The 20,934-nt window shown below is 41.4% G+C and overlaps 1 protein-coding gene across 2 annotated transcripts; it reads right to left on the reverse strand.

Annotated features, from left to right (window-relative positions):
• Positions 1-1,014: 1,014 nt before the first annotated feature.
• On the reverse strand, positions 1,015-20,186 carry CANX (calnexin). Of its 2 annotated transcripts, XM_040078032.2 has the most exons (16): positions 20,103-20,159; positions 15,323-15,397; positions 12,327-12,515; positions 11,775-11,848; positions 11,209-11,267; positions 10,838-10,979; positions 9,441-9,522; positions 8,107-8,299; positions 7,008-7,197; positions 6,157-6,270; positions 5,534-5,690; positions 5,006-5,221; positions 4,495-4,614; positions 4,253-4,391; positions 4,025-4,107; positions 1,015-3,426 (listed from the first exon to the last, which is right to left on the reverse strand). In XM_040078032.2, exons 3-16 carry the CDS (start codon positions 12,510-12,512, stop codon positions 3,373-3,375), a joined length of 1,809 nt encoding a protein of 602 aa, XP_039933966.1. In that variant the 5' UTR covers positions 12,513-12,515; positions 15,323-15,397; positions 20,103-20,159; the 3' UTR covers positions 1,015-3,372. The 2 variants fall into 2 exon arrangements, with proteins under 2 accessions (XP_039933966.1, XP_039933965.1); XM_040078031.2 differs by lacking the exon at positions 15,323-15,397 and having other exon boundaries at positions 20,103-20,186.
• Positions 20,187-20,934: the final 748 nt, after the last annotated feature.

Consider the following 20,934-nt stretch of genomic DNA (forward strand, 5'->3'; position numbering starts at 1 on the left):
CCAGCTTACCTGGCTCGGGAGTGGCAAAAAACGGCAAGAGAGGCACGGCTTACCTGACCCTGATGAAGACTGATCCAGCTTTGCTAATTAGACAAAGAAAGCCAAACAGATTTAAGTTTCTTTATTGATTAGTTTTTACAATTTTTTTTCAAGTTGCTTCTACAAGTACCTGTTTGAAATGGACATGAAATGACAGTAGTTGTGTCCAGCAACACTTAAAAAAAAAAAAAAAAAAAAAAAAAAAAAAGCAGCACACAACCAAAAAAACCCCGAAACAAAAACCCAGTCAACCAAAACCCCCTTTTACAAACCACGAGGCAAGAGGGGTATTACCATCAGATTGGGATGAGCAGAGCAGTCACAAGGCCCATGGCTGTACCCACAGCCTCACTGGAGGAGCAGAGAAAGCGCAAGAGCAAACCATGGACATGTAGAAGTAGTCAGTACTTGGAAGAAACCCTCCACAGGCCCAGGAGTCAATCTTGAAAACAGACATTTGTAACGCATTGGAGAGGTCACAGCCTCAAGCTGTGACAATTCAGGACTGAGCAGAGGCAGCGAGGGTAGATCACAGCCAGGGATGCTGCTGGAAGGGGTTAGTGGGTTAGATGCACCCTGACCTATCAACTGCCCCTACCAACACTGGCTCCAGGAGCAAAGCTGCTCTTCTGCCTCGTGTGTCAGATCCCAGGGGTTGTGTTTTGATTTACCCTGTCAGCCTAACACCTCCCCCCTTGTCAGACACAGCACATCAAGCTCAGCATCCTTTTCAAGAGCTGCCACCCTTGGCTGCACAGACACAAAAGGCCCAAATACACCTTCAAGGATCTGTAACAGTTTCACAGTTCACAGGTGGAGCTTCACTACTCTAAAAAACACAGCTATGCTTTATGCATTCCTGATAAGCAGGTAGCTATATTTTTTCCTCTAAGACTTTAAAACTAAGAGCAATTCTAAGGTCAAACTGAGGCACCCAAGCCAAAAGGCAGGATAAAAAGTAACTTGAGTTGTCTATCCATTTTGGAAAGTCTTCATTTATTGTAGTGATTATTTAAAGCATACACTATGGTATCAAAAAAAGCCATAACATGCAGACAGGAGACTTTTTCAGGAGATTTAGCAGAAGCGAATGTAGATTTACAATTAGCTTTAATATAATGCTATTTAAAAGCTGATAGCAGATCTCAAGTTCACTTTTGATGCTTTGAAAGAACAGGTATGCACAGGGATTGTTGGGGAGTTTAAGGCAATTTGCATATTAAGATAAAAAACCATTAGATTAATTAGATTTTCATATGTTGTGCTCAAAACATTAGCTGAATTGAAACCATTTACACATACTTCATCTCAAAGGACTGAGAGTCATAAATAGCAGCTGCTCCTTGATAAAAATACAGTCCTGAGAACAAGCTAGTAGCAATGCTTAAGCTATGACATCTTCCATGTCAGAGTATAAGCTATTTTTGCAATAAGGAGCAGTATTGACCAGGTGTTTAACAGGCAAAGGCATTCTAAACATGCAACAGTAGCTCCCAACAGAAGTCTGAAATTACTTCCAGTATCTTGCTTACAATAGTTTATTTGTACACTGCAGAGAGATCAAGAAATCCTGCTATGCATTTGTGATCACTAATATTTCAAACACAACAACCAAGGGATACAACGTAAGGACAGGCCGCAATAAGTGTTTTACAAAAAAAAAATAAAATAAAAAAAAAAGCAAACCCCAAACAAGAGTCTTTTAGTAATTGGTTAATTGTTTGCAAGGTAATTGGAACACTCTTCCCCACCACAACCCCTGGGAATTATTCCACACACTATACCTATCATATGACCAAACAACACTGGAGTGTTTAAGTTCAGTGCAAGAAGAATAATTTCAGGACATTTAATTTCATTCTAAACAAAGGCAAAAGTTTATCTATATAGACATCCAAACGCCAACATATTTGGTACAGTGTAACGAATTACATCCATCTCACCCTCAGAGGTAATGCTCTTGTAGTGCTCACCTGCATTCCACAAAAAAAAAGGTGTTTGAAACAGTGTAGTATGGTAGACTTGACACTTTAAAAAAATTTATTCAGCTGGAATTTCCTAACATTCACAATATAATTTAGAATGCATTTGTTACATGAAGAGTAGATAAAAGGACTTAAAACAGTTTCACATACCAGTTAAGAGATTCCACATGCTCCTTCCCCACCTACAATACTGACATCTTGGTTGTGGTTTTTGTTTCCTTAACAAATACTCAGTTCAACTTGCCTACCTGCCTACCTCCCCCATTTCTACAGCAGACATACAGTGACAACAGTGAGAAGATATGGGACACTGTCTAATTCAGTGTTTGGACCTTGGAAAGGAGTAGGCCTAGCTATGAAATTGAGTTTGACAACGAGCTGAACATGAGGTGCTTCAGCAACTGAGGCAAAGCTGCTCTCAGGAAGAGCTGTACTGTCACAGAGTGGAAAACATCGCTGGCTGAACAGAGGGCAAAGGGGGAAGTAGCCTAACCACACCTCTCCAGCAACCCTCAGCTTTACAAAAACAGTTCAAGAACAAATAAAATCGGTTGTCTGCAAACTCTGCAGGATTAAATGCCACATTAAGATGACCCACTCCAAATCCTAGATCATTTGTCAACATTTAACAGGGCTTTAGCCATGCACAGTATGCATATATTCTACAGACTGCCTAACCCCTTCCTTCCAACCCCTTCTTCCTCTTTCCCCTCCCCCCAAAAGAATGAAGTTGATTAGTTAGAATTTCACTACTGTTTCCCCCACACATTTCCCCCAGGTGTCTTTTCTTTTGAGGGCAGGGGTGTTGTCAAATGCATTGACAACTTTTCTTCGAACAATTACCAAATTTTAAGGGGTATAAAGACATTGGTGCATTTAGGAATTTACATATTTGTAAAAAACAAAACAAAACAACTAGTTATAAAACTGCATTTTTATCACCTAGCACTTTTCAAGATTCGTTGTTATATTTCACTAATTAATATATTAAATTAAGCCAAGGTTTGAGTCCAGAAAAATTTCTACCAATCTACTTAAGAACAGAAAAGAATATTTAAAACCAAAAATGAAAAGGTTAGTTATGTTACATTCCAAAATCCACAGCCCATTATATTAAATGCTTTCTTTCTACAGGAATGATGCTCTTTTTAGAACAGATGATTGCAAATATTTTACTGCTAGACACTCCATTACATTGGATAGTGTGACTGGAACCTGTGGATGGTGAAATCTTGAGGTTTGTCCAAGTTTCAATGTAAGGTGTCCAAGGTCCTCTCCCAGAACCATGTTTGGAAACAACAACAAAAAAAAAAAAAAGAAATCACAGATCAAGTTCTTATGACTTTTTTCAATCTTTCCTTGGCTTTCTGTTTCTGGGTGATCTATTCACAGTTTCCTCCTCCTGCAAGAAAGTAATTTCTGTAAACATCAATAAAATAAAACAAAACCTAAATATACCCTTAATAACCATTTTCAGAAAACCTATGAAGAATCCACTTCTACATTAGAATTCAGTTTTTGAAAGGACCTACTGCTGAAAGTACTTTCTGGCAAACGGGCAAATTCTTTGTTTTCACTGTGGATGTACACTATTTCTTGGGAGTGCTCAACAGCTTCTGCTGCTGGGAGAATCCTTTAACTTCAAGCAACACTCCACCCATTTTTGAGTCAGCCATTGTGTCAGTGTGGAGCACTTAAGGTCACATCCTGACTGCACTTGAAGCTGAATAAGCCTTTTGCCTCAAGAAGATGCCTTCCAACAGTCCCACTCCCCACTCAAGGCAGGCTCTACAGCAGTGTCTTTAGCAGGGTGCCCAAGTCCGCTGAAGTCAACCACAGCAATTCCTATTCTTCAGGGTGATTAAGTTTTCCAAAGTTCTAAACTGGGAGGGAGGGTCATGACATGAGCCAGGTTAACTTTGAACACTGTAGTAAGGCCTGTTCTACGTAACATATGAAAGAAAATGCACAAGCTTCTTTCAAAGATTAAGCACTCTTACCTCTGATGCAGGTTTCCTGTCTTCTTCCTCTTCTTCCTCCTCTTGACTAGCATTTCCTAGATCAGCATCATTTTTCTGCTTCTCTGGAAGGGGGGGAAAAAATATAAGAACTATCATTCTCCCTCCTGACTTATCTTCAGTACACCATTGCGTTTATTCCGTATCTGCCAATCCTGCTGGTTTATTCTATCAGGGAGAAGATCGTTCAAGATTATCTAGTTTACCTACCAAGCTTTTCCTCATTTGCGTCCTCTTCTTCTTCCTCCTCTTCTTTTCCCCCTTTATCTTTTTCTTCTTCTTTCTCATCATCCACCACATCAGGCTGAGGAGCATCAGTCTTCTTGTATTCTGCAGCACTTGGCTGCTTCTGAAAGGCAATGACAAATGCAGGCAATTATTTGTGACATTCAGGCACATTTTACTGAACTTCCTTTTAGACATGAGACTAACTATCAGAGGAAACGCATTACCTTTCCAGAACAGCAGAAAAGGACAACAAGGAACACTGGCAAAGCCACAGTGAGGATGTAGACCACCCAAAGCCAGGGACGCTCTTCAGCAGCTGCCATCATCTGGCCCACAACACCCGGCTGTAAGACCAAAAGAATTATCAAATTCCACCCCATACAGCAAGTTTAGCAGCTAAGTTTAAGATACAGAATTTTCAAACAGGCTTTTTGTAACTTTAAACATTGTATTTCAGACCTCAAAAAAAATTCAAGCTCATCTGCACAGGTACTTCTCCCATAGCTTACAAACTAAGAATTAGGCTAAACAGTCCAAATATCAGAGCAAAAACTCAGAGACCACTGAGTACTGTTAGTTACCTATATTAACACACTGTAATTATGAACTGACCTGGTTCAGCAAAACCCTCCGCCTTAGCACATACATGTATATATTGCCAAAGGCTGTGAGAGAGCAGCAGAGATGCTTCTACTGTTCCACTCAGCAGCACACAATTAAACCTTGCTATCTCACCTCTGCAGCACCATCAGCTGCCTTCTTCAGTCCCCATCCATCACTGGCCCAATCATCAGCCACAGCTCTATCAGTACAGATGATAAAGTTGTCAAAAAAGATGTCAGATGTCATGGACCATAACTCAAGTCCCACAGCACTGACAGGAGTCATCTTGAAAGGTTCCAAGTCTTCAAAAAAATCTGGGTTTGGGATCTTTCTAGGTTTCCATATACCCTAGAAAAGACAAAAAACATGCAGCCTTATCTACTAGAAGACAAATTTTAGTTTTCAGCCCATTATGAATGGAGAGATATAACAATCCATTGCACTTAATTATAACATCTACGGGTGCAACTCATCAGTCTTTGGGAATCAATACAATGAAGTGATGCCTGGTAAAAAAGCACTTTAAATCTGTCCACTTTAAACACAGTACAATCACGATAGCACTTGAATTTTTAATTACATCTGCTGAATCTAAATCATTCTGCTTTTTGTAAGAGAGATGCTGCATTGGCTGCTAGCTTAAGCAATGAAAACACCAACCTGATAGTTCACGTTATCAATCATAGGAGGCTTCCATTTGCCTTTGTAGTTTGGATTGTCAATCATCGGGCGCTGCCAGGTACCACAGCCAGGAGCTGCCTCACATTTAGGATTTGCAATCTGAGGTGCCTCCCATTCACCATCCATATCTTCATCCCTGAAAAGGCAAATTCAGTTTTGAAGTCCACCCCTTGCCTTCATACAGAATAAGGCTCAGACAATGTCCGATTTCTGGGAAAATCAAAATTTCTACCAGGAAATGGAGATACTGAAACTTTGTATAGTGTAGGTCTGTAGATAAATATACTGCAGAAGGAACAAGGATATCAAAGGCTAACCGTGAAGATCAAAAGAAGACAGTCTCTGAGCACAGCTTCCCCCACTGCCCCCCTTCCAAGCAGGTTTTACTTCAAGGTGAACATCCCTGCCCTGTTCTGCTTAGTCACAAAAGAGTTGAAAAATGCAGAGGTGAAAGCAGGACATGAGTCCTCAGACCACTGTCTTCTACTTTTGAAGAAAAATAGCTTGAACAGCAACTTTGCCAGCAAGCAACAATGAACTGTAAGCATCAGTACCAAAGTTATGAAATATTTCCTGTCACTTGCAACAGGCAGCAATCTTACCAATCTTCAGGTTTTTCAGCATCAGGGTCTGCTACATATTCTGGCTCATCATCCAGCCAGCCCTCTGGTTTCACAGCGTTTTCATCAGCAATCTTTGCAGGAGCATCCTCATCCCTTGAGGGCAGAGCATTATGTGTTAACATACACATGGCATAAGGGCTCTTTAGCCCCATGTATGATTCTACAGACTCTGAACAAGCCCACTGCTCTAGACAGCCAACCACCTTCCCTTCTGTCAGAGTCACCCCATGATTTCAGAAAGGAATTGTCTTGCAGTCCTAACACGTGCCTCATAGTATATTAAGGTGCCAACTGCAAAGTACTACTACTGATGTTTTTTAAAAACCAATCTATACAGGGCATATTATTGCAAATGCCATTTCTTAGCAGCAGCTGCAAAAACACATTTATGCTTGAAATTGAGTGTACAATTTACAAAGCACAGCTACAAAGCCAGAAAGGCAGGATCAGTTTCTGATTTAGGGAGTCAGGTTTTTCAGTTACCTTATCTATACATTACACAAACAACTACAAAGATCCTTCAGTTATACCTTCTGCAGCTCATCTTTTGATCTCATCAAGGATGAGAGCAACAGGTAGAATAGGTATTTCTGTAAAAATCTTTGTCTGTGGCCGATGCAGAAACAGGAGCTCTAAACAGAAATTTCCAGAGGATGTGGAACCTCTCTGCCTTTGCCTACTGAAGTGCTGTTAGGATGCCCAAACTGACAGTGTTGTGATTACAAGGGTGAGACTCAAAACCTCCCATAAGTCACATGAGAAAGACATTTTGATCAGGACCAAATTATCAGACTAAGGACTCCCTCAATTCCACCCTTCCAACACCTTACCAGTCATCTGGTTTAGCAGCATCTGGGTCTGGGATTTTTGGTCTCTCATCCCAGTCCTCAGGCTTCTGGTCATTTGGGTCCTCAATCTCTCGGGGTGGATTCACAGGAGGAGACATATCATTCAGCAAATTCCCACTGTTGACAACTGTTTGATCGACCAGAATCTCAAAACTATTGTCAGGATTCAAGACTGTAAGGAAAAAACTTGATGCAGTCATTGCATGTACGGTACAAAGCATGAGTCATAAAGCATCAATCATCCCCACTGTACAATCCAAGCTACCACCTACCCATCAACTGCTTTAAAGAACTGCTATGAACCTTTCTCCTTACACCAAAGTGCAACTAATTATGATGCACACATTTCACTCTGTGAGAAGGCAAACTCCTGGCAGAAGTCCTACGTGTGTTAAAAGCACAGAGGTTTGTAGAGTGATTTAGCAGTTACCGCAACAAGTTGACCTTGGCACAGTAAGTATTGCTTTAGTAGTAAGAATGTATATACTCATATTCTACTCCAGAATAAGACTTCCTACTACTGACTAACAGCATTTTAATCTCACTTCTTTATCTACTGCTGTCCCTGTAGTAGGAAAAGCTAGAGACACTCCTAAGTACTTCCTGAAAGATTTTGATCATAGCTAATATACCAGACACTGTTTCAAGAATTCCTGAGTTCGTCTGGGACATGAAAGCAGAAAAAAAAACCCCAAACAAAACTAAAACAAACCACGATGCCTCTACATCTAAAGCTTAGTGTACCCCATGTTACCCAGAGGCAACATTCAGGCAGTTTATATATGCTGATAATTATTTCAAATATACTTAGTTCAAGTTACTTACAACTGCCCTGAAAATCAATTCTCCTTTAAGTATTAAGTTCAAATTGCATGACCTTTCTTACATGAATCAAGACTTCCTGGAAGGATGAAATAAGCCTCTGCATAGACAATCAGTTTTTGCACTTGAAGCTTTCAAGTGGTTTTTAGTTTTATGGTGCACTTACACAAATATTCACCTGTTCATCTGGCTCACTTTATGAGATTTCAGTGCAGAAAATGTAGTAATTATCTATATATATAGTTAGCAGGCACCATACCTAGAGTATAAAGATGAGTCTTCTTATCAGTAAAGTAAGTCTTCAGATCTGCATCTGGACGCTTTGCGTGCTTCTCCTCGTATTTGCCAGTCTTTGGGTTTTTATGTCGGAAGATGAAGTGCAATTTATAGTCCTCTCCACATTTGTCAGGGCCAAACATTATTGTGTATGGAGTTTTGTCATGGAACTGATCCTTTAAAAACAATCCAATATTTCACGCCATTATTTTGAAATACAACTTAAGTCACTGTCTGGTGTAAGAATTCCCTATTCAATTAAAATTATTCTGAAACTTGGATATCAAGCCAATGAAATCCCCACACTACAACTTATGTCCCTCATATAAGCCTCTAGGAAAAAAAAAAAAAGTGCTGTGAACTATCCCAACTATTTCATTTTGTAACTTTGGGCTCTACTTTCCACATGGGAAACACCAACTATTCAAGTGTTATCCAAAAGATTAGTGTGACATCCACAATGTTTAAGTATATCTCTATATTACAATAAAGCATTTTAAAAGCTATCAATTAGAAGTATCAGCTACTGGCAATGATGAAAGACTAGTAAGGCCACTGAGTTTCTTTCACACAAAGTGATAAGCAGCACTAAAAGTGAAGCCAAGCTGCATTTAGCATACACTTATGTAGGTATGAGGGTACTGCCTCAATCTAAGCTCTAACTGGATATAATCACCACTGACCTCCTCAAGTCTGTTTGTTCTTGTTAATGTTATCTGAAAATTCAATACACATATGAAACTGATTAGGCAGCCAAGTATGTTCTTGATGTTTGTGGTTTTTCTGGAGCTTTTTAATAGAAATTATATTAATACAACTCCAGTGAGACTGCAGAAGAAAAGGAGAAGGATGGATAACAAGTCATAAAAGGTACATCCTATAAAGTCTAGGAAAAAGGCTAGAGAAAACCCGTAGGATACAAGAGCCTATGCAAGGCTACCCAGCAGTTCAGCTTCGTCTGAACAGGCTAAACCACTTAAATGAGAGAACAAAATGCAGTTCTTAGGCCTTAGGAGTTGGCCACTCTCCTAAGCAGCTCCTGTTTTGTTCTAGAACCAGGAAAATCTGAAGTACTGCAGAGTCTGGCAGAGGTCTACAACTGCTCAGCTATTAGAGAACTTCAGTTTCCACTCAAGGGGCCATCACATTTCAGTACTTATCCTCTCCAACTGAAAGCACTGGGAAAATGCTGAGTGCAAAGTACTTGGGCAATCAGGCCCCACTGCTTTCACTAAGAGGGTTTCTTCAGAAAGAAACAAAGTGAAAAAACTTCAAGTTGTTTCACAGCTAAGATCCAAAAGTGGTAGCATTACTCACCAGGTTCAACTCAGGGGCTTTTGAAAGCAATTTCACATAGGCCCCACCACACTCTATTCCATTTTGGAAATTTACTTCATACCTAATTTTAGTTTTGGATAGAAGAGGGGAGAGCACATGTTATACAGGAGGAAGAATTATTTTTGTAATATACTACAACAATTTTTCCAGTACAAATTAACAGTAACATTGTTTTGTTGGTGTTTGCTTTAAATCACTTAGCCAGTGAATATTAAAGATACAGTCATACAGCTATATAAAGGTATAAGGACTAAGAAAATATTCACAAAAGCCTGAGAAACAGTTAAACTGAAGATTTAGAAGAATTAACCAGACAGAAAAGATTAAAGAAATTGAGTGCTGGCCTAGAAGATAATGTCCTAGAAGTAGAGAGGAGGAAGAAAAAGCTTTCCAGTATATGACACTTCAACAGGGATTGAGGCAAACCAATTATTTTCCCCACAACTACTACAGTAGACAGACAACTCAATTTGCAAGACTACAAAACAAAAACAATTGGATTTTAGGAGAAGCCCCTTTAGGGTTATAAGCATACAACAGTATATTTAGGGATGTCAAGGAGCCTGAAAAAGGCAAAACACCCCTGTCAGGACTAAGCTAAGTATGCTTGATCCTCTCACAATGCCAGCAGCTGGAGTGAATGACCGCTGGGCTTTATTTTTAGCCTTGTATTTTGAGCCAAAATTAAACAATGCAAAGCAAAGTGACCAATTCATTATCTTGTGCAAATACAAATTAATTTACTCTTTGTTTAAAGCTGATAATGTCACTAATAATGCACAACTCAACTGTTCTCACTGAATTATGCTTTTCCACTGAGTTGCTTGTCTAACACACATGCAAGTAGATTCTTCTAAAACAGTTATGACAAGAGCTATGTAAGGTGTTCATCTTTCATGGCAAATGAAGTAAGGCACAGGAAGGAAGAAACAAATGCATCTTTACCCCTCTGTCCACTTCCCTTCAGAAACAGGGGGCAGTTTACTGTATAAGAAAGTGAAGCACTGACCTACTTACAGACCAGTGTTTGTTCAAAAGGACAAAGACTTCCACAATTAGCTGTACAAAAGTCAGTTGCCTGACCTTGTTACTGCAATTAAATCAAGTGAACTGAAGCCACAAGACAGGTTACCAAGTCTAGTTTGCAGAGACTTCTTCCTTTTCCAGGCTTCAGAAGGACCCATGCTATTACTAACTCCCCACTTTGGGAATCTGGGTTACTCTTTCTACTCTTACTCAAAACAGTATAAATAATACGTTACAGCATCTTGTATCATCTAGACCCCTAGTCATCAAAATCTCAGTTATGGAATCAACCTCAGCTTGCTATCATGTCACCCTGGAATCAACAGAACACCCAATTATTCTTTACTTACTGTATAATAAGGGGTTTGGTATCAAACACAAATGGCTTGGAAAGTTTGGATGAAATTGCATGATGCTTGGCTCGGTTTACCATTACAAGACCTTTGTCTCCTGGAAGCTTCGTCTCCTTCATTTCTTGGACTTCCCATTTACCTGGGGAAGAAATTGACCAAACATTCATTTATGTTAAAATCTCCAAGTGGATATTTTGTTTAAATCAGAACTACATCTTATATTGTTAGCCAGGTATATAAATATTCCCTCTAATTTTCTTCAGCAAGTATAATTTTAGCTGAGAAACAGAAAAGAAAGACTTGCACCTCTTTTTCGTGTATGACAAACAACATCAGAAACACTTATCCAAAACCTGGGTTGGACTCACCATCATATTTGGCAATCTCATCATCTGTATCATCTTTCTTGGCTCTGGAAAGGATCCACCTAGAAGACAGACATCCAGTGGTTGGAAAACCATATTTCCCCCCTGACAACATGCACACTAAAAATTCTGCCCTTAAGGCAGCCCTTGCTCTCACATGACTACACCCTAGTATCTTGATCCCCTGAGGAGTTCTGCTCCCAAGTCCACAAACTTTTCTGGTTGCCACTTCCCTCCCCAAGGTACAACCATGGCCTCATGAGCAGGTACCTCACACCCCTGTAAAAAAACCCAGAAGTAGCACCTTACCATCCTCACATCACCTGAGGAAAGTTAAAAAACCACATGTAATGGCCTCACCTCCCCTTTATTACCAGAACTTAAGGAAATACTGGTTTGACTCAGCATTTGAACAGCGAGTCTCGAGAAGTCAGTACTGTAACCCCAAATGAACGGGGGCCCTTTGGTTCAGTTTTGAATAACACAAGTTCTGCAGAGAGGGTTTCATTGCCTTTCACCAAGATTTTACATTATTTGTCGTACTGAATCATCCTTCAGATTATACTCACCCATCCAGAGTTCCTTTATCAAAAGATTCCGCAAAATACACTTCACCAGTTGGGACAGGGGGCCTGTAAGCAACCTATTGGAAAAGGGGGGCATTTATGCACCTTTCAAGACACATTCTTCATTCTACAGAAATACAGGCATGTAAAACTCCTACACTCCTACACTCAAATACAGCTCACCTGGACATTCTTGAAGCACAAACACAGAAATTACGTAAACATTGCTGCTTGTGCCAAGTTGTTGTACTCTTGTCTGCAACTAAAACTCAAGTATATATCTATCTAGCTGGAAATTTTAGAATTAACTCCTGATACATCAAAGGTTAGATCTAACTCACATCAAGGTTAGATCTAAGTCTTCTGGACGAAGATGCGGGATATGAGAACAGGAACAAAGCAGTCAACCTTAATTCCAAGCCTTACTCTCAGATAACATCTTTAATAACATTACAACATATTAAAGGTTAAAAAAGTAAAGACAACTCTGATCAGACTCACATTAACCAAAACACAAGTAGTAATTCAATTGTTGAAAGAAGTTCTATGCCAAACCTTTGGAGCTGGAGGAGGACTGCTCGTTTCAGACTTTGATTCCTCTACCTCCTCAATACCATCATCCAAGTCATCCTCAATATCAACTACATCATCAGCATCATTGTCTTCATCCATATCATGTGCCTGGACAGCAAGGATCCCAAGGGCCAGCAGGGTCACACACAGTAGCCATTTCAGCTCCATGTTCTGAATAAATAAGACAAGGCAAAGTGGTCAAGCCAGCACTGCATGCAGAGCAACACGCTGCTTCTCGGTGCAAATCCCAGCATCCAAGGCAACAGGTGAAGTGCAGACTTATCTCTCCAGCTCTGTTATTTACTGCATCTGCCTGAGACAGCTCTAAAAGCTGGGGAGGAACACAACATAAAGCTAAGTATTTAATACCAAACAGATATTAACTGAGTGGAGAACCACATGAGCACGTTCTGCAGATCATGCTGCAGAAGTGTCATAATTTTGCTCTTACACTGCCACAGCCCACAAGCAGGACAACAGACACGTACATGACACCACAACATATGTGGCTGTAAAAGCCTAAAAAGAAAATCTATTTCGTGCTTATGAAGGACTTTAAATACACCATGCAGGAACTCAAGCTTCCATTCAGTCCAGAAATTGAAATAAAACTTTCTATTTTATTCAAAAATAGTAATTTTTGCAGAGTAGTCAATCCTCATCTCCTGCTCAATATATTTTTTTCCTCTTAAATGCAGAGCTCTAGTGCTTTCAATCATCAAACCCCTTCCCCAGGTTTTATTGCAGAATTACTGCCAACAGTCATTGTTACTACTGGCAGATGCCTATAAGCAGTTGAAACTCCTGGAAACTACCACTTGATTCAATTCCCTTCTTTCATTCTCTAATTTAACAAGATGACCAAAGAAAGAGTAGCTGTTAACTGTTGAAGCCCTACAGAATTAAAATGTCACACTTAAACTAATTTATAAGGTGCCCAGCACATTGTCACACCTAAAATACAACAGACATTGGCAAGCTGTAGCTTAAAATGTCTTGCAAGTAAAATGGATTGCAAATTGCCTTTCCTCCTAGAAAAATTAAAAGATCAGTGCGTCTTTAGGTTTATACCAAAGGCAACACTCCCAGAACGCTGCTGAGTTTTAGCTGCCCAAAACCCTCACAACAACAACCTGTACCTTGCTCATCTTTTCTCCTTTGAATCCTACTCCACATTTTCCTTCTGAAACCAGAGGCTTAACTGAGACTGAAGTTTTTTTGAAAACAAGTATAAAACCAAACATCCCCTCCTCCGTGCCTTACACTCCTACCTCACACTGTAGCCCTGCAGACTTTCAAACAGAACTCAAGCAGAGTTAACAGCACGTGTAGGGGCTTAAGATCATGCTAGGAAACAAACTTTCAACTTTCCAAAGCACGTTTAGGCAACTAAAAGAGTTTACATTCTCAAAGGCTTCTCAGAACTATCCAATATTCCAAAACTATCCTGCATACTAGATCTACCATTCTTAGATTATTCTTTAACTTATTTCTAATGACAGAGAGGATTTTTAAACTTTGTAACTGTAGTTTTATAACTATAACAAAATGGTATTTTAGAGACTTGAGCTGAGGTCATGTCCAGTTTGTCACTACAGCAACATGCAATTGCAGCTAGTTTCCAACAGCAGTGATGGCCTTGAGGATTGTGGTCCAAATGCATGTGCACAGACCTCCCTACTCAATTCAGGCAACTGCACTCAAACATCTCTGAGCCAAAAGGACAATCATTCCAGAAGGAATAGCTGACAAAAACTTTCAAGGGCTGTTATATATGAGCAAAGCTTGTTTGCTTAATGCACAGTGTACAGCCAAAACTGAAAACGGTATCAGACCTCAAAACAGCTCATAGCTCTTAATATTAGTGTGAGAGCCAGAACACAAGACCAAGGACTGAAAACAGTCAAGCAGACATCAGTACCCTTGGAGCTGCAAATTTTTCCTGCACAGATAACTCATACCCACCAGCATAAAAGCATTACAGAAAAAAGAGCCTGAAACTTCATCTGAAAAAATGATCTTTAGAGCTCTGGATGTGCCCTGTGTGACTGAGGCAATCATGGATGAGATGGCAAAAAAACACCTTTCCATGGAAAAGGTTTCATTTTGTCTTACCGTACCCATAGGGCCTCACGAAGTATCTTTGAAATAGAGGCAAATTCAGGAAGATACTACAATTTTATAGCTGCTTTCAAATTATACTATGCAGATAGAATGAGAATGTCATGATTTGGAAAGTGATACGACAAAGTTAATCTCAAAAATATACCAAGGTTAAAAATGAGCCAATCCTTTCCTTTCCTAAAAGGAAGGAGTTTCTGCACCCCTCCTCCCAACCTTGTGCAAAGGGTATTAATGGTTTAGCATGCAAGTAATCCTTTAAGTAATCTCACCAGTAGCCAACCAGCATGAAAGTTTTGGTGAAAGAATTAAGTCTTCCCCCACAACTTTCCTTCCAGTACTGACTCCATATGTAATAATTGCCTACTTCACAATCCTACCTCAACTACAACCCTTTGAAAATATTAGTCAACAGCAAATGGACTTTGGTAAATGCTCACCCCAAGTGGAAAAGGCGCAGAAATTCTTCTGTCAAGGCATCTTAGTGAAACCAGACAATTCTGCCAGGGACCACACAGCAGGGTCAGAAGTCTGCTGCTGCACATCTGTGCTCCTGATACAGCCACAGGTATCTACCCTGCTACACCTATCATTTAATGCTCTGAATTTCTGGCCTTGCTGAACCTCGTTTCAAGGGAGAAGTACTTCATGGGCAAGTTCCCAAGCAAGCTTCAGCCCCGCCAAAAAAAAGAAAACTAAAAAAGTCTGAAGAAAAGCCAATCCAGTTTCATATCCTTACCTCTTTACAATGATTGGCAAGCAGTTGTCACAAGTTTGTATCTCTGCAGAAAGCTACTCAGGACACTTCCTACATACTACATCAGTCCCAAATTCAACATAAGCTACCATTCATATACCTTGAGTAAAGGCTGGTAGCTTCTTCTTCCTCTGCAACTGCCAGTTATCAAGCCAAACTACTTATTCTGTTTAATCTGAAACAATATAAAAAGATGACTAAATTATAGAAAAAAGGCACTGTGTTCTCAGAAGAGCAATTTAAGTGAAGCACACATTTTCGATATTTAAAAAGCTACTTGTATCCATAATGGATGTACTGCTACAGGAGAAAATTTCAAATTCACTTTACACAATCCTTAGGGACACAACATAAACACAATTATGCCCTAGTAAATTAGGTTATTACTAAATAGGAGGGGAGAGAAATGCAACTCATGTTTTATACAAAACAGGCAAAAATCAATCTTTCAGTGGAAGTTTAAGTTGCTGGAAACTACAGGTGTTCAATTAGTCACCTCAAAAATAGTCTAACCTTCAGACACTCTCACCTATACTCTATTACAATCAGACTTCTCTCTCAAACAAGTATCCAATTTCCAAGCAATTACCATCCTTAGCCATTTTTTACTCTGCCTGCACCTCCCTTCTTCGGGTTAAACTGTGTCTGATCATGCAATTGCTGAAAGCCATTAACAAAGGAACACTTTCATAATAGGTGAGAGCTTCTGACGTCTCCATTCTACTTCAGTGCAACCATCACTTTCACCATAACAACGTTTCAAGTCAGAGATAACAACTGCATGTACCTTTTTTTTTAACAATGTCTTCTGTCACAGACATTGGCACACCACTCAAATTGAAGGGAAAACTACTGCAAAGTTTGAGACTGTCAGTGCTACAGATCACTTATTCTCTCTCGGCACACACCCATGGCCAGCTTCTACCCTAGAAAACTTCAGAGCTGACATTTAAGCACTACTCACTTGATTGTCAAAAGGCTGAAACATTTTACCCCAGTATTTATAAGATCTATAACAGAGTGCTAGAAAACACTCCTGGAATGTCTGCGCTACAGACTTTACTTTTTCACAAAGTAAACTCAAAACCAAATTGGAGTGAGATTCAGAAACAGAATTAGGATGTTACCCCAAAAGCAGCACTCCTGACATGTAGGACTAAGTGATTGTTACCTTTGGAGTTCAAGGCTTTCAACTCATGCATCTTCAAAGAATGATTTTTATTTAGAATTCTTCTTTCTCTGGTCATAAAGGAGAATGTTCTTCTTAATTATTGGCACAACACTGGAAACACTCATACAACAGACAAGTGTCACTATTCTCCCTAACATACATGTCCCCTGGAAGAGAGTGAAATTGCCCACAGAGAGGATCTTCAAGTCCTCTGTTATCATTCTTCCAGAACATACTGTTTAGTAACTTCCCTGTCAGGTCAAACAGAGCCTGCAAAACCAGTTTAATCATCTCCTTGGTTACTAATCTATTTCAGTGGTTCATCAAGCCAGTTCTTAATACAGCATATTTCAGAATGTGTAACTACATTTGAATGGTTATTGGCTATCTGGTTTACTATTTACTCTTTTAAAAAAATAATTAACAGTCAGAACAAATAGATCTTATGAAAATAAGTCACTTACTACAAACTACACCTAAGAGATTTAACTGGATGAGCATCAGTGGTTTCTATTTCAGCAGTACCTGAAGTCTCAGCTGAGTAGCTGAAGCAAAGGAAGAACAAAACTACTAACTGTGCTCCAAACACTGGGTTTCAGTGTGGTATTCACAGCAGAAGCACACCAGTGAAAACAAGCACAATGCCTCATGCAAGGCAAGAATTAGGGAAGAAAAATTTAAAGTTAAACGTAAAGATGATTCATCACAACACAAAAAAATTGCAACCACACAAGTATAGAAAGGTTGAGACACAGGTATCCATTTTCCCTCTCAAATGAGAGTTCTGTGGGTTTTGAGCAAAGGCTCAGTTACCCTATTTGGTAGTGCACTAATTTCCTAATGTCAGAACTACTGAAGAGTAGAGGAAATCTCTTCTACATCTCACAATCCCTCTGCCTTCCACATCCTGCCTCCTCTGCGGTGCCAGGGTAACTGTTTACACAGCCTCATGATGAACCAGCCGCTGGTTTCAAGATGGCTCGAAGTCCTTCTGCCATGTTATTTTAACCCTGAATCAATACCCCAGGCCAACCCAGCAGCAAAAGCAAAGAGTTGTAGCAGTACCAGCGAAAATAAGTAGCCAAGGATAGAGGAAATAAAGCTGTTGGCAGCAGAGCCAGTTTAATGTCACAGTTTCAATGTCACCTGCACCTGCCTGACCTGTCTTTAGGCAGACTTGGGGGATGGACATCATGATGAAGCTGAAAACTGTGTGGCCAAATACTATAATTTCAGCAACCAGTATCAGTGCCTCAGCAACCCCCAAAAGGGGATATAATAAAATTATGTTCATGTATATAAAACAACTCATATAATGCAGACAACATTTTTTTCCCTTTTCCCCCGAAATACTGTTTTTCAGCTGGACAACTTCCAGCGTTGTGAAGATTCTGCCTTTAACATCATAACTCAATGAATAGCAGACAAGGCTGAAGAAAACCACCTTACAAACAAGAGAAGAGAGGCAAGAACTCTCCATGGTGGTGGTTTACCCTCCTACATACTTTTTTTTTCCTTCAGTAAGGGGTGACTGAGACACACTTCTACATGAGAAAGAAGTCTCCAGGAAAGGATTAACCAAACCTCTCCTGGAGAGCCCCACAGAAAAACTGCCTCCTGTTTGGGTTGTAGAGAGCACAAACCAGGCAAAGGATTAGGTGTGAAAAGGGAAAGCAACAAAGCTTGCTTTTAATAGGCATTTCAAATATGCCAGTTTCTAAAAATAATGTACAACAGTGCAGATACAGTACAGAAGCAAAAAGCAGATACTGTTTGTCAGCACAGATATCCTTCCTGCAGAACTGGAAGTCCTTGGAGGGTAAAGACAGAACCATGAGGCTTTTTGACCTCATAAAACAGATGGGCTGCTAGGAAAATTGTATTAGGTGGGGGCAGATCTGGAGGGACCCCAAGATCTTTGAGACCATCACACCTAGAAATCAATTCAAGTTTGCCCTGCTACAAAGCTGATTCCAGCAAGAACAGGCTGCCACCATGATTACTACCAGAGACAGAAAATCAAAGGCCAGAAAAGGAAGTAAAAGGCATAGCTAAGTACAAGTCTCAGTGCATTCTCTGCAAAGGATTTATTAATTTACTCAGGGGGAAGTGTTACAGCACACCAAATGAGAGGGTAAGCTGATGGAAGATGAAAACTTTCGTACTATTTTACACTAGATTCCCTTCCTAGGAGAGCAGTAGATCCCAAAAAGCAGTTCACATATTATACACAGATTGTGATGCTGCCTGTAATTTGTACAAGTATCTTCTTCATAACATTTTTTAAAACTAGAAACACTAAAAGTTAATACAAACACAAAGTTTTACTCAGACCTTTCCCTAATTTTATTAATTAATAAAATTTAAGCCCATCAGTTACAGCCAAATTAACAATAAGGTGGTCTTTGAAGTCAGGTACCTTGGCATGAACCTAGAGTAATATATATACCAATCTATATTTAACACTTATTTTATCTGCATTAGCTCATACATTATTATAGCTCTGCTATCTCTTTGCAGTACTTTAGCAAAACCACAACGTGCAAAACTGTCCCATAAAACCCATGTGTTAATTATGCTTACTTGACGACGTTAAGTAAACACACTACATTTAGAAATACATCACATGCCTAGAGACCAGTTTTAAGACATCTAACATGCTCTAAATAAGTTCCAGAAAGAGTTTTCCACTATGACCTGCAGAAGCTCTGCGGCACTAATTATGTTAACACTGATCACGTTGAGGTCTGTACTATTACTACTACCATTAATACACGTCCATTTCCCTTCACAACCAAACCACCTGCAGCATTTCTCTTTCTGCAGCCTAGAAAGTTCTGAACCACAAACCTGCATGTGAAAGTTCACACTTTAGAATCACTACAGATAAGAAAGCAATGTGCTGTACATGCTTTAATTCAAACGTTTTGTCTTCTTTTAAAAGTACACAATACAAACCTCAGCCAGAAATGAGATGTCATTTATACGCTATTTTAAAGACACCCAATGCAAACGAATTTGAGGGACAAAAACCGAAGCAGGCATTTCAATTCCTTTAAATTCTCAGATCTCCCTGCTGCAGATTCTTTGCCTGCACTTCACCTGTTGGGCCTCCAGCTCCGCGCCCTGAGCTCCCCCTTTTCCACTGGCTTCTCCTCGCCCTCGAACAGCTCCAACCAGGCCCACGCCACGCTCCGCACCCACCTCCTGCTCTCCCTTTGCGGGGCTTCACGGGGAGCACGTTCAAGATTATTTCCGACACTGCAACACGTAGCCAGATAAAACCTTAACCACGCGCTACCCACATCTACGTACGAACCTCGCCTCCGTCCCGGTTCCACCCCGCGGCCCTGGCACCAGCCGCTGCCCACAGAACTTACCAGAAGAGCCGCCGCTCCCCCCAGGCCGCTCCGAGCCCTGCGGGTGCCGGGCGGGACCCGGCGCCGCCGCCGCAGCCCCGCGCCCGCCCCCGGCCGCAGGGGCCTTCCCAGGCCGCCCCTCCCGCCCTGACTCCGGGGGGGTCCCCGCCTCTTCCCACCGCGGGGATGGGGCCGCCCACCCTCCGGGGCCCAGCAGCGACTCAGGACAGGCCCAGCTCCCCGCCGCCTCACGCCGCGGGAGAATCCGCTCCCCGCTCCCCCGCCCCGATGTTTGGGAGGCCGCAGCGGCTGTGGAGGGAGGGCACGGACGGACGCACGGACACACTCACCCTCCGCCGCCCCGGCCACCGCCGCCGGGCTCCCCTCACCTCCGTCACGTGCCCGCGCGCCCGCCGCCGCCCGCCTATCTGCCGCGCGCCAGCCCCACCCCCGCCTCACGGCGCTCATCCTCCCCCATTGGCAGACAGCGCGCCCGGCCGCCCGGCCGCCCGCCTGTCTTGCGCTTTGATTGGCTGAAATCACCGCCGCTCAACAGCCGGCCCGCCTCTAAACACGCCCCCAACGGCGCTGCCCTTCGTGGAGCGCTGCCATTGGTCGGCGGGGTTGCAGGAAGTGCCGGCTGATTGGGTGGTTGCGGGCAGGCCGTTGGGATGTGGGCGGGGTCCCAGAGGGTCTCGGTCCAGGGGCGCTGCGGAGGCTGAAAGGGCGTTGCGGGCAGTAGGGGGCGGTAAGGGGCGGCAGGGGGCGGGGCCAGCACCTCATGCACTCCCCCCGCGCATGCCCTCACGCCCCTCACCCGCTGCCTCATGAATTACCCTTGTGTGAAACAGCAAAGCCGTCTTTTATGTCTTCTCGTTCCTTCGAAATGGTGTTCAGATTTTTTTGCCTATTGAGAAAATTCCGTGTATCCGGTGGGGGTTTTTTTTTCCAATTTCAAGCCGAGGGTTTAATAAAATAGTGAACAGTGACATAGACTGCAGTGTGTTCGGAACATGGCAGTGCTGCTCAGCAGCTGCTTGCCCAAAGGCCTTGTGCAATTCCGGAACCTTTAACCTGTGCTATACTTTGAAAATGAAAGTAACGTAGTTTTGTAGAGGTGAAATACTGCGTAAATGTTGAATGTTTGTACATTGAAGCAGTAAAGAAACACAGGGAAATACA

The sequence above is a fragment of the Hirundo rustica genome, chromosome 14, assembly GCF_015227805.2.
Source record: "Hirundo rustica isolate bHirRus1 chromosome 14, bHirRus1.pri.v3, whole genome shotgun sequence".
Classification (NCBI taxonomy): domain Eukaryota; kingdom Metazoa; phylum Chordata; class Aves; order Passeriformes; family Hirundinidae; genus Hirundo; species Hirundo rustica.

Excerpts from the sequence above, each read along its gene's own strand:
- CANX (XM_040078031.2), bottom strand. The coding sequence starts at position 12,512 with ATGGAGCTGAAATGGCTACTGTGTGTGACCCTGCTGGCCCTTGGGATC. Across the intron at positions 8,300-9,440 it reads AAGCCCCTGAGTTGAACCTG|GATCAGTTCCATGACAAAAC; the intron begins GTGAGTAATGCT and ends TTGTTTTTAAAG. Across the intron at positions 7,198-8,106 it reads GACTCATCTTTATACTCTAG|TCTTGAATCCTGACAATAGT; the intron begins GTATGGTGCCTG and ends TTTTCCTTACAG.